Source organism: Zingiber officinale, chromosome 4B (genome assembly GCF_018446385.1).
Source record: "Zingiber officinale cultivar Zhangliang chromosome 4B, Zo_v1.1, whole genome shotgun sequence".
NCBI lineage: Eukaryota > Viridiplantae > Streptophyta > Magnoliopsida > Zingiberales > Zingiberaceae > Zingiber > Zingiber officinale.
The window spans coordinates 133,924,925-133,936,286 of NC_055993.1; the positions used below are offsets into that span (position 1 = coordinate 133,924,925).

Genomic DNA, 11,362 nt, shown 5'->3' on the forward strand with positions numbered 1-11,362 from the left:
ACCTCCAAAGGACAACATTTCATATAATTATAACAATCCGTCAAAGAATAATAGTTATTCGTTAGGGAATATTATAATATCTGACACATATCAACAACGGAGCCTTCTTATGAGAGTGACTATTCAGTTTCTATCATTATTATGGAGATTATAAAAAATTATTCATACACGTGTAACGAAAGATTTCTCGAATGAAGATTGTACACCTTTCATTACCCGACTTCTTCTGACATCAAATATTCCTTGTCGCCTCAATTATTGCGGAGGTTATGAGAGGTGATATAAGAAGGGGTTCTTTTCGTTGACAAGGTACACAAAAAACATCCTTACGCTCACATTTTGACATACACACTACCTAATATTCATCTTCCCCCACTTTTCGCTCAGTCACCGTACTGACTTGAGTGTCGGAGATTTTGCACCAAGGACCCCTCCCTGGTTCTTGCGCTAATGTTTTCTTTACCCTCTTTTGGTGTGTAGGGAAGAAGAAAGAATATTTTTTCTCTAGATCGAGGTCTTCTCCAAGTCAACATTAAAATTATCTGCTCGACAAGTCATCTCCATTACTTTCAGATAGACCGGTGATAATTGATGACCCTATCTTAGATTGTAGTTCTAATACTATACTCTTGCTTGATCGGATTAATTGAAGATAAGCATGAAGTGGTTGAAGTTTACAACTTACAACTTGTTGCTATATCAAACTTATAGACTATCTTAAAAATATGTGTGAACTATATTTTTGTACTCGAGTTTACTCTAGAGAGCTTGCTCTTATATTCTTTAAACTTTAAGTAAAGTAAATCGAATAACAACTGCGCTTGATGATAATGGGTCTGGCCTCCTCTGGTCCTGGGCCAGTTACTCAGCTAACCTCACGTGAGCTTCGTGAGCAGACATAGATTCCTCCCCACCTGCTACTGGCGTGAAGTGTTGTTGCTCCTGCCGAGCCAGCTGGTCCGGAGAGCCGTTTAGTGCTCCGTGCCAAACCGTCGCGTTTGCCGAAACAACAAATAAACAAACGTACCTTCATTCTGCGACTACCCCTGACAGACCCACCCACTCACCCAAACTCGCAGTCAGAAGAGTCAGAATCGCAACTCCTCTCCCTCTTCCTGCACAATCTCGCACGACGCCAACATAACAAGGAAAAACAAAGAAAGAGATCGAGGAAGAAGAGCAATTCAGTCTTCCGCCATTAAAAGCCAGACATTAGACCACTCTCTCGTTGCTTCCTTAACCCTAATTCTTCTTCAGGAACGAGCTTAATGGCACCGGTCACCTGCTGTTTCCTGAGAGCTCCTTGGCGGTGGTTGCTCGCGCTGTGTTTGATAGTGTGGTCGGCCGCCGGCGTGTCCGGGATTCTGAACCCGGAGGACTTTCTGGCCCTGCAGGCCGTGCGCAAGGGCCTCGACGACATGCCCAGGTCTCGCTTCTTGGCCGGCTGGGACTTCACCGGCGACCCGTGTGGCTTCCCCGGCGTCCTCTGCGCCGGGGATCGCGTTGTCAGCCTCGCCCTCGGTGACCCCCGCGCCGGCTCCCCGGGCCTCCAGGGTCGCCTTGACCCCGACCTCGGTCGCCTCACCGCCCTCGCTGAGCTCTCGCTCGCCCCCGGCCGAGTCTCCGGCCCAATCCCCGTCGGGCTTGCCAACTGCTCCGACCTCCGTTTCGTCGCCCTCTCCAGGAACCTTCTCTCCGGCCCCGTACCCGACGGCCTCGGTGCCCTCCCCCGCCTCCGCACCCTCGATCTGAGCTACAACCTGCTCTCCGGTACCATCCCGCCCGCACTTGCCTCCGTCCCCACTCTCTCCAACCTTATCCTCTGCCACAACCACCTCTCCGGCTCGCTTCCCTCTTTCCCCCACTCCTCTGCACTGATCCGCCTCGACCTCAAGCGCAACCAGCTCTCCGGCCAGGTGCCCCCTTTGCCGCCCTCGCTGCAATACCTCTCCCTCGGATCGAACGCGCTCACTGGCTTCGTCGACGCCGTGTTACCGCTCCTCACCCGGCTCAGTTTCCTCGACCTGAGCTACAACTTCCTCTCCGGCCCCCTTCCCGGGTGCGTGTTCTCCTTCCCGCTGGCCGAGCTCCTGCTGCAGCACAACGCCTTGTCAGGACCAGTTTCTCCGCCCGGTGACGTGAGCATCCCGGTGGTGGACCTGAGCTACAACCTGCTGACCGGGTCCCTGCCGCCGCAACTGGCGCCGGTTGGGCGGCTGTACCTCAACAACAACCGGTTCATAGGGGAGGTGCCGCGCCTACTGGTGCGGGGCCTCGGCGACGGGATGCAGCTGCTCTACCTCCAGCACAACTTCCTTACAGGGGTGGAGCTCGGAACGGAGGCGGCGGCGGCGACCGGCAATGCCATCCCGGCGGGGGCGTCGCTCTGCCTGCAGTACAATTGCATGGTTCCGCCGTTGGACGCGCGGTGCCCGGTTCAGGCCGGCACGCAACAGATGCGCCCTGCCGACCAGTGCCCGCAGTGGAGGGGCTAATCGCCGCGTTTTGAGGAAGAGATGGTGATTCATATTGGAAAGGAAGAAGAATCTCATACAATCAATCAATCAATCTGTTCTTTTATCAATCTGTTCTGTTGGTGTATAATTGAAATTGATTCTTATTTTCTTGTGGAGAAGGTCGAAACCTCAGGTTCAGTCTATGACTAAATCATGCATTCTGTACCTGCGCGTGTTCTGTCTGTTCGTCTGCAGATCAAATCTTCTGTCCCGAAACTCTCCTTGTCCCTTTGTCCCACGCAGAAAACGACATCCGACTCGTGAGAAACACGTGACGAAGGCGGAAACCAAAAGAGCAACCGATCCGCTGGACCGATCAGGACATATCCTGATCGGTCTGGGAGGCTTCTGATCGGTCTGTGGACCGATCAGCCTATAGGTGGATCGGTCCACAGAACGATCCCTATTGTCCTCTGAATCCCATCGCTTCCTGATCGGTCTACCGATCGATCAGATAACTTACAGTGACTACTGTTTGGTTACTGATCGGTCACCAGACCGATCAGATAACCCACAGAAATCTACTGTTTGGTTACTGATCGGTCTGTGGACTAATCCACCTATAGGCGACGGGATGCAGCTGCTCTACCTCCAGCACAACTTCCTTACAGGGGTGGAGCTCGGAACGGAGGCGGCGGCGGCGACCGGCAATGCCATCCCGGCGGGGGCGTCGCTCTGCCTACAGTACAATTGCATGGTTCCGTCGTTGGACGCGCGGTGCCCGGTTCAGGCCGGCACGCAACAGATGCGCCCTGCCGACCAGTGCCCGCAGTGGAGGGGCTAATCGCCGCGTTTTGAGGAAGAGATGGTGATTCATATTGGAAAGGAAGAAGAATCTCATACAATCAATCAATCAATCTGTTCTTTTATCAATCTGTTCTGTTGGTGTATAATTGAAATTGATTCTTATTTTCTTGTGGAGAAGGTCGAAACCTCAGGTTCAGTCTATGACTAAATCATGCATTCTGTACCTGCGCGTGTTCTGTCTGTTCGTCTGCAGATCAAATCTTCTGTCCCGAAACTCTCCTTGTCCCTTTGTCCCACGCAGAAAACGACATCCGACTCGTGAGAAACACGTGACGAAGGCGGAAACCAAAAGAGCAACCGATCCGCTGGACCGATCAGGACATATCCTGATCGGTCTGGGAGGCTTCTGATCGGTCTGTGGACCGATCAGCCTATAGGTGGATCGGTCCACAGAACGATCCCTATTGTCCTCTGAATCCCATCGCTTCCTGATCGGTCTACCGATCGATCAGATAACTTACAGTGACTACTGTTTGGTTACTGATCGGTCACCAGACCGATCAGATAACCCACAGAAATCTACTATTTGGTTACTGATCGGTCTGTGGACTAATCCACCTATAGGCGACGGGATGCAGCTGCTCTACCTCCAGCACAACTTCCTTACAGGGGTGGAGCTCGGAACGGAGGCGGCGGCGGCGACCGGCAATGCCATCCCGGCGGGGGCGTCGCTCTGCCTGCAGTACAATTGCATGGTTCCGCCGTTGGACGCGCGGTGCCCGGTTCAGGCCGGCACGCAACAGATGCGCCCTGCCGACCAGTGCCCGCAGTGGAGGGGCTAATCGCCGCGTTTTGAGGAAGAGATGGTGATTCATATTGGAAAGGAAGAAGAATCTCATACAATCAATCAATCAATCTGTTCTTTTATCAATCTGTTCTGTTGGTGTATAATTGAAATTGATTCTTATTTTCTTGTGGAGAAGGTCGAAACCTCAGGTTCAGTCTCTGACTAAATCATGCATTCTGTACCTGCGCGTGTTCTGTCTGTTCGTCTGCAGATCAAATCTTCTGTCCCGAAACTCTCCTTGTCCCTTTGTCCCACGCAGAAAACGACATCCGACTCGTGAGAAACACGTGACGAAGGCGGAAACCAAAAGAGCAACCGATCCGCTGGACCGATCAGGACATATCCTGATCGGTCTGGGAGGCTTCTGATCGGTCTGTGGACCGATCAGCCTATAGGTGGATCGGTCCACAGAACGATCCCTATTGTCCTCTGAATCCCATCGCTTCCTGATCGGTCTACCGATCGATCAGATAACTTACAGTGACTACTGTTTGGTTACTGATCGGTCACCAGACCGATCAGATAACCCACAGAAATCTACTGTTTGGTTACTGATCGGTCTGTGGACTAATCCACCTATAGGCGACGGGATGCAGCTGCTCTACCTCCAGCACAACTTCCTTACAGGGGTGGAGCTCGGAACGGAGGCGGCGGCGGCGATCGGCAATGCCATCCCGGCGGGGGCGTCGCTCTGCCTGCAGTACAATTGCATGGTTCCGCCGTTGGACGCGCGGTGCCCGGTTCAGGCCGGCACGCAACAGATGCGCCCTGCCGACCAGTGCCCGCAGTGGAGGGGCTAATCGCCGCGTTTTGAGGAAGAGATGGTGATTCATATTGGAAAGGAAGAAGAATCTCATACAATCAATCAATCAATCTGTTCTTTTATCAATATGTTCTGTTGGTGTATAATTGAAATTGATTCTTATTTTCTTGTGGAGAAGGTCGAAACCTCAGGTTCAGTCTCTGACTAAATCATGCATTCTGTACCTGCGCGTGTTCTGTCTGTTCGTCTGCAGATCAAATCTTCTGTCCCGAAACTCTCCTTGTCCCTTTGTCCCACGCAGAAAATGACATCCGACTCGTGAGAAACACGTGACGAAGGCGGAAACCAAAAGAGCAACCGATCCGCTGGACCGATCAGGACATATCCTGATCGGTCTGGGAGGCTTCTGATCGGTCTGTGGACCGATCAGCCTATAGGTGGATCGGTCCACAGAACGATCCCTATTGTCCTCTGAATCCCATCGCTTCCTGATCGGTCTACCGATCGATCAGATAACTTACAGTGACTACTGTTTGGTTACTGATCGGTCACCAGACCGATCAGATAACCCACAGAAATCTACTGTTTGGTTACTGATCGGTCTGTGGGCTAATCCACCTATAGGCTGATCGGTCCACAGACCGATCAGAAGCCTCCCAGACCGATCAGGATATGTCCTGATCGGTCCAGCGGATCGGTCTGCTGACCGATCCACAGGCAACAGGCGAATCGCTCTTTTGGTTTCCGCCTTCGTCACGTGTTTCTCACGAGTCGGGTGTCGTTTTCTGCGTGGGACAGAGGGACAGGGAGAGTTTCGGGACAGAAGATTTGATCTCGTCTGTTAGGCAAAGGATTTATTTTATTTTGAGTATTAGTTTATTTTACAATTTATTGAACCACTTATCTAAATTATCTAAATTTTAAATACAAGTGCATACCGTTTGCGTTTCCAAATTTACGGGATGGCCGATGAATTTAGAATAATTTAGGGAGATGCTCTAAAAAAAAGTATGAATTTTATAAAAAAAAAAATGGATAAATGCACACTCTTCCGAATGTACATCTTAGCCATCATTTTTTAAAAAAAAAACTAAATGCTTTATTCCAAGCTAATTGAAAATTCCTAATTATTGATCCAAATGATAACACCAAGATTACTCAATGATTTTTTAATAGGAAGTGACATAATTCTTAGAAGTTTTAATTCCATTTGCTAAAAAGAAGATTAACTCTGAAAGAAAGATAAAGAACAACTGTCTTTTCTCACAACCAATCATAAATAGAATATAAACACCATCATCTTCCTTTATAGTCGGTTTGGATAACCAAAAATATGATTATATTTTTGTCCCCGGGTTATTGTACAATAGTAAGGTATTTAAGTTATCATTTAAATATTTATAGTTTGATCCCTAGCTATCACGTATTTATAAGAATTTTTCGGATGTACAATCAAAAGATGTTAGATTTCTGGATTGTTCGACGTGCGCACTTCTCAATTTACTCTAATAATCGATAGAAAACTTTCATAAAATCAAACTGATTATCTCATGACTAATCAATAAGATTAACTGAATTTGTCAATTACATAACCAAACTAACTGAATTTGTATGATTATTGTGAGCGTTATTTTTTTATCGATGGTTGAAAGGCTACTTATATAGATGATATTCATTGTGTCAAAATAAATAATTCGAGTAAAAAAAACCTATATTACATAGATCATAATTATTGTATAGCAACTACTATCATAGCTGCCACACTATCCTAAAATAAATCGATTCAATATTTTCTTTTTAAACAAACTTAGTTAAAATTGTTATACATTAAATACAGTTATATCACAATATTATTTATTAATTTAGTTAAAATTACACAAACTTAATTAAAATTATTTTAATTTAATCAAAATCGCTAATAGTTATTGATACATGTTACGGACGAACCCGAGTATGGTGTGACAGTCAAAGTTAAGAGGAAGTGATAGCCAGCGAATCACTCTCAACGGGACTTAACCTCTTTTCCCAACACTAAGGCCTTTAGTACAAGGATGACCGAGTTTAAGGAATGTCTAACCTATCACAGAGCTAGTTGGTCATATGTTAAGATGGAGAAAGGGGATTCAACTTTCCATTTTCATTACAAGTCTTTCATCATATGACAGGTCGACCCCAAAACCAATCGACTCTATGAGTTTTCTCACATGTCAATCCTCCTTCATAAAGTCGATTAGTAATGACTTCGGTTAGATTTATAAAGTCTTGCATGCTCGTCACTTATATGTACAAAAGATAAAAGTATAAAACAATTCTCCTTATAAACTCGGCTGGACTTCCAGATCTCAGGTTCATACTTCAAAGGCATGTCTTCGGTCATATGGATGATCAGCTTAAAGTACCGATCGAATCTTTCGGAACTCAATTCCTCATTTCTCAGATGCAAGTATCCCGGTATATGAATGATTGGTCATAGAACTGACCGGACCTAGGAGACTTAGCTTCATATTACTTTAAGAAACAAATCTCCGGCATCACCTAGTGCATAACCGAGTGGTTTAAGGAAGGACGCTATACAATCAGCCAATTTAAAAGTCGAGTCAATATACACTCAACAGACAATATGGTCAGAGAATTATAACAACTTATCAGAGAATCACAACAACCTGTCAGAGTAACTGTTAGGACCGAAAAGTAGCTAGAGGGGGGGGTGAATAGCTTGTCGCTCGCTAGGTGCTCGTCGTTGCTTGTTTCTTTGAAGATGTGCAGCGGAAAATACAGAAACAAATCACACAACGCTAACACGGTTGGTTTACTTGGTATCCACCTCACAAGAGGTGACTAGTCCAAGGATCCACACCTACACACACACCCTCCACTAATAAAACTCTCCTTTATGGTAACTACCAAGGGCGGAGAAGCCCTACAAGACTCAATACAAGAAGAAAGGGAAAGGTAATGAAATACAAGCTCACAAGCTTACAATGAGTGCAAAAGCCCTAACCCTAGTTTCTTCTCCTTGCTTTGATCCGCCTCTTGACTTGGAAGAACCTCCAAGAACCTTCAAGAATTGGCGATCTCGAGCTTGAGAAGAGCTGTGGAGGAGCTGGTGAAGAAGTGAAATGAATCGGTGAAGAAAAAATGCTGAAGGAGACGCCCGCCTGCAGCTCAAATACGACGCAACGGTCGGATCCCGATCGATTCGAAAACTCCCAACCGATCGGGGAGGCTTTGGATCGATTAACGGATCGATCCAGAGCGCCTCTGTGCTCTGGAAAAACGCCTGGATCGATCCACGGATCGATCCAGCGCTTATCGTGCGAAGTAGCAGCGTCCCAATCGACCGGCTGATCGATTGGGACCTCTGGATCGATCGACTGATCGATTCAGAGGCTCTCTGTTCGCTAGGAAAGGCCTGGATCGATCCAGCTCCTGGATCGATCCACTGATCGATCCACTGATCGATCCAGCTCTTGGTTTTTTGCCCAAAACCAAGTCGCAAGCCTCTCAAACCAACATCCGGTCAACCTTGACCTGTTGGTCCATCATGCATAGCATCTGGTCACTCCCTTGACCTGCCAGAACTTCCCAACACCAGATATCCGATCATCCTTGATCCATCTGGATTTTTCCTTGCCTGGCTTCACTCACCAGGGCTTTCACCTAGCTTCACTAACTAGGACTTTCACCTGGCTTCACTCACCAGGATTTCCATCTGCCTAGCTTCACTCACTAGGACTTCACCTGGCTTCACTCACCAGGATTTCCATCTGCCTAGCTTCACTCACTAGGACTTTCACCTGGCTTCACTCACCAGGGTTTCCTTCCAGTCAGGTATACCTACTTGACTCTTCTTCATTCACACTGATCAGTCCCTGATCAGAATCTCCCCATATGAACAGCTGCATCTGCATTGTCCATGTGTCTACATGTATTGTCAAACATCGAAACTATGACCAAGACTCAAGCTTGGTCAAACCGGTCAACCTTGACCTAAGGGATATTGCACCAACAGTAACAACCATTTGTTAGAGAATATTCCTCTATTGTAATATGAGCATTCAATGGAACCTTCTTTGAAGGTGACTTTACACTTTCCATCAGCCAACAAATTATAACAACATATTTCTTCAACCGCCTCATTAATAGCGTAAGTTGTAAAAGAGGTGCACATAAGGGTAACAGAAAATTCTTCGAACGGTGATTGTACATCTCTTAGGTTGTACATTTTCCCTTACTCAACAACCTCTAACACTCGACATTCTCTGTCATCTCATGATTGCAGAGGTTATGGGAGGTGGTATATAAAAAGGGTCCTCTCCGTTGGCGAGGTATAGACCTTATGGCAGTATTACTTATGCGCAAGCATTTATTGTTCATCTCTTCATTTTTTCGCTCAAACACCATACTAAATTGAGTGTCAAAGAGCCCACACCAAGGACCACTTCCCTAATTTTGGCATTGACATTTTGTCTGCTCTTTTTGGTGTGCGTAGAGAAGAAGAAAAAGCCCCTTTTCCTCTGGTTTACGGTCTTTTCTCAGTCAACCATACAACCACTTACCCAGCGTGTCATCTCTCTAGTTTTTAGATAAAATTAAATTTGATGCCGTCTATGGGAACTTTCGCATGAATCTGAAGCATAAAGATAGAAGAAGATGGATGATCCACTACCATCACCTTGTCTCAAGAGAATTTTAAGTTGTTGATCGCAGCCCATACCCAAAAGATGATGCAACAACAACAAGCAGCAACTGGCTATGCTTTACCGCATGACCTTGTTGCACCAACGATAAGCCCTCACACTGAATGAGGAGCCCGAGTGGGAGGTCCGACAGGGCCCCATCCAATCCCTCCGGCGACTGGCTTAACACCGCCACATATTGCACTAGTCAATCTGCTGCCTATACCACCCTTGCCTGCACACCGCCGGGTAGTATTCCATACGCCGCTTGAGGGTATGGGCCGAGAGGAAAGACCCCAAGCATTGTCTTCTAGGAACGCGCTTGCACGGGATCTACGTAGAGGAAAAGCCCCCATGGTTAGCGACTCCCCCGAACGGGTTAACATGTTGTTCTCCCAGGGGATACTGAGGACAAGTTGTTGAAACACTACCGTCCCCTAACGATAGGGGAATATATAGGGGCAACTGACCTCGAAGATCACCTCCTCAAGTTTGAGAACGTCGCCCTCCTCCTTCACCAGTACATGGACGACTTGAAGTGTCGAGTGTTCATCACTACACTCTCTGACTCGGCACAGTCCATTTGCTATTTTAAGGATTTCCATGAGGCTTTCCTTCATCATTTCGTCAGCAGCCATTGTTACCACAAAACTCCCCTGAGCCTCTTTTCGCTCAAACATCCCAAAGAGATGCTCAGGACCTACATCAAGAAATTCAATCAGATGATCATGGATGTCCCCTCGGCCACCCCAAAAATTCTTGTGAGCATCTTTTCTCAAGGGCTCGCAGACAAAGATTTCTTTCGTTCCCTAATCAGGAGACCCCTAGAGACTTCGACCATCTACTCAGTCGAGTGATCGAGTATATCAATGTGGAAGAGGAGCAGTCTACCAAGAAGAAGGAAGTCGCCACGCCCGCTCCGGCCTCAGCTTCGAGCGTCGAGCGCCACCTCCTCTTCCATATAAAAGACCTTGGGCGGGTCCTCAGCCTTATCATCAAGAGTTGTGGCCTCACATCGTACAACATGTAGAGGTCGAGCGGGCAAGATATCCCGAGCCCCCTAGATGGGCTCCGCAAAAGTTTTGTATATACCACCAATTGGATACCCACAACACCCAGAACTATTACAATCTAGGGAATCGTCAGGCAGCCAATTGGGTTATAAGTGGGCATGCTCTCACACCATGTCCTAGACTCCCGAGCAGTCAGTCAAGTTATAAGCGAGCATGCTCTTAAGCCATGTCCTAGACTCCCGAACAGTTCGGCTAGGTTATAAGCAAGCATGCTCTCGCGTCATATCATAGATTCTCGAGCCTCTGGACGGGTTATAGGTGAGCATGCTCTCACGTTATATTCCAGACTCCCAAGCCTCTGGCTGGGCTATAAGAGAGAATGTTCTCGTGCCATGTTCCAGCCTCCCGAGCAGCCAACCGGGTTATAAGCGAGCATGCTCTCGTGCCCTGTCCCAGACTCCCGAGTCTTCAGCCGGGTTATAAGTGAGCATGCTCTCGCACCCTGTCCTAGAATCCCGAGTCTCAAGCCAAGTTATAAACGAGCATCCACGGTATCCCAGACTCCCAAGCCTCCGGCAGAGTTATAAGTGAGCATGCTTTTGCGCTATGTCCTAGACTCTTGAGTCTCCGACTAAGTTATAAGCAAACATGCTCTTGCGCCATGTCCCAAACTCCTAAGCCTTTGACCGGGCTATAAGCAAGCATGCTCTTCCGCCATATCCCAGACTACTGAGCAGTCAACCGAGTTATAAGCGAACATGCTCTCGCGTCATGTGCCAGAGTCCTGAACAGTCAGC

General features: G+C 47.5%; 1 protein-coding gene across 1 annotated transcript; it reads left to right on the forward strand.

Moving 5' to 3' along the window:
- Positions 1 to 1,044: 1,044 nt before the first annotated feature.
- Positions 1,045 to 2,642, forward strand: LOC121976853 (LRR receptor-like serine/threonine-protein kinase SIK1). Its single transcript, XM_042529237.1, has one exon. The coding sequence runs from the start codon at positions 1,269 to 1,271 to the stop codon at positions 2,493 to 2,495; it is 1,227 nt and encodes a 408-aa protein (XP_042385171.1). The 5' UTR covers positions 1,045 to 1,268; the 3' UTR covers positions 2,496 to 2,642.
- Positions 2,643 to 11,362: the final 8,720 nt, after the last annotated feature.

Excerpts from the sequence above, each read along its gene's own strand:
- LOC121976853 (XM_042529237.1), top strand. The coding sequence starts at position 1,269 with ATGGCACCGGTCACCTGCTGTTTCCTGAGAGCTCCTTGGCGGTGGTTG.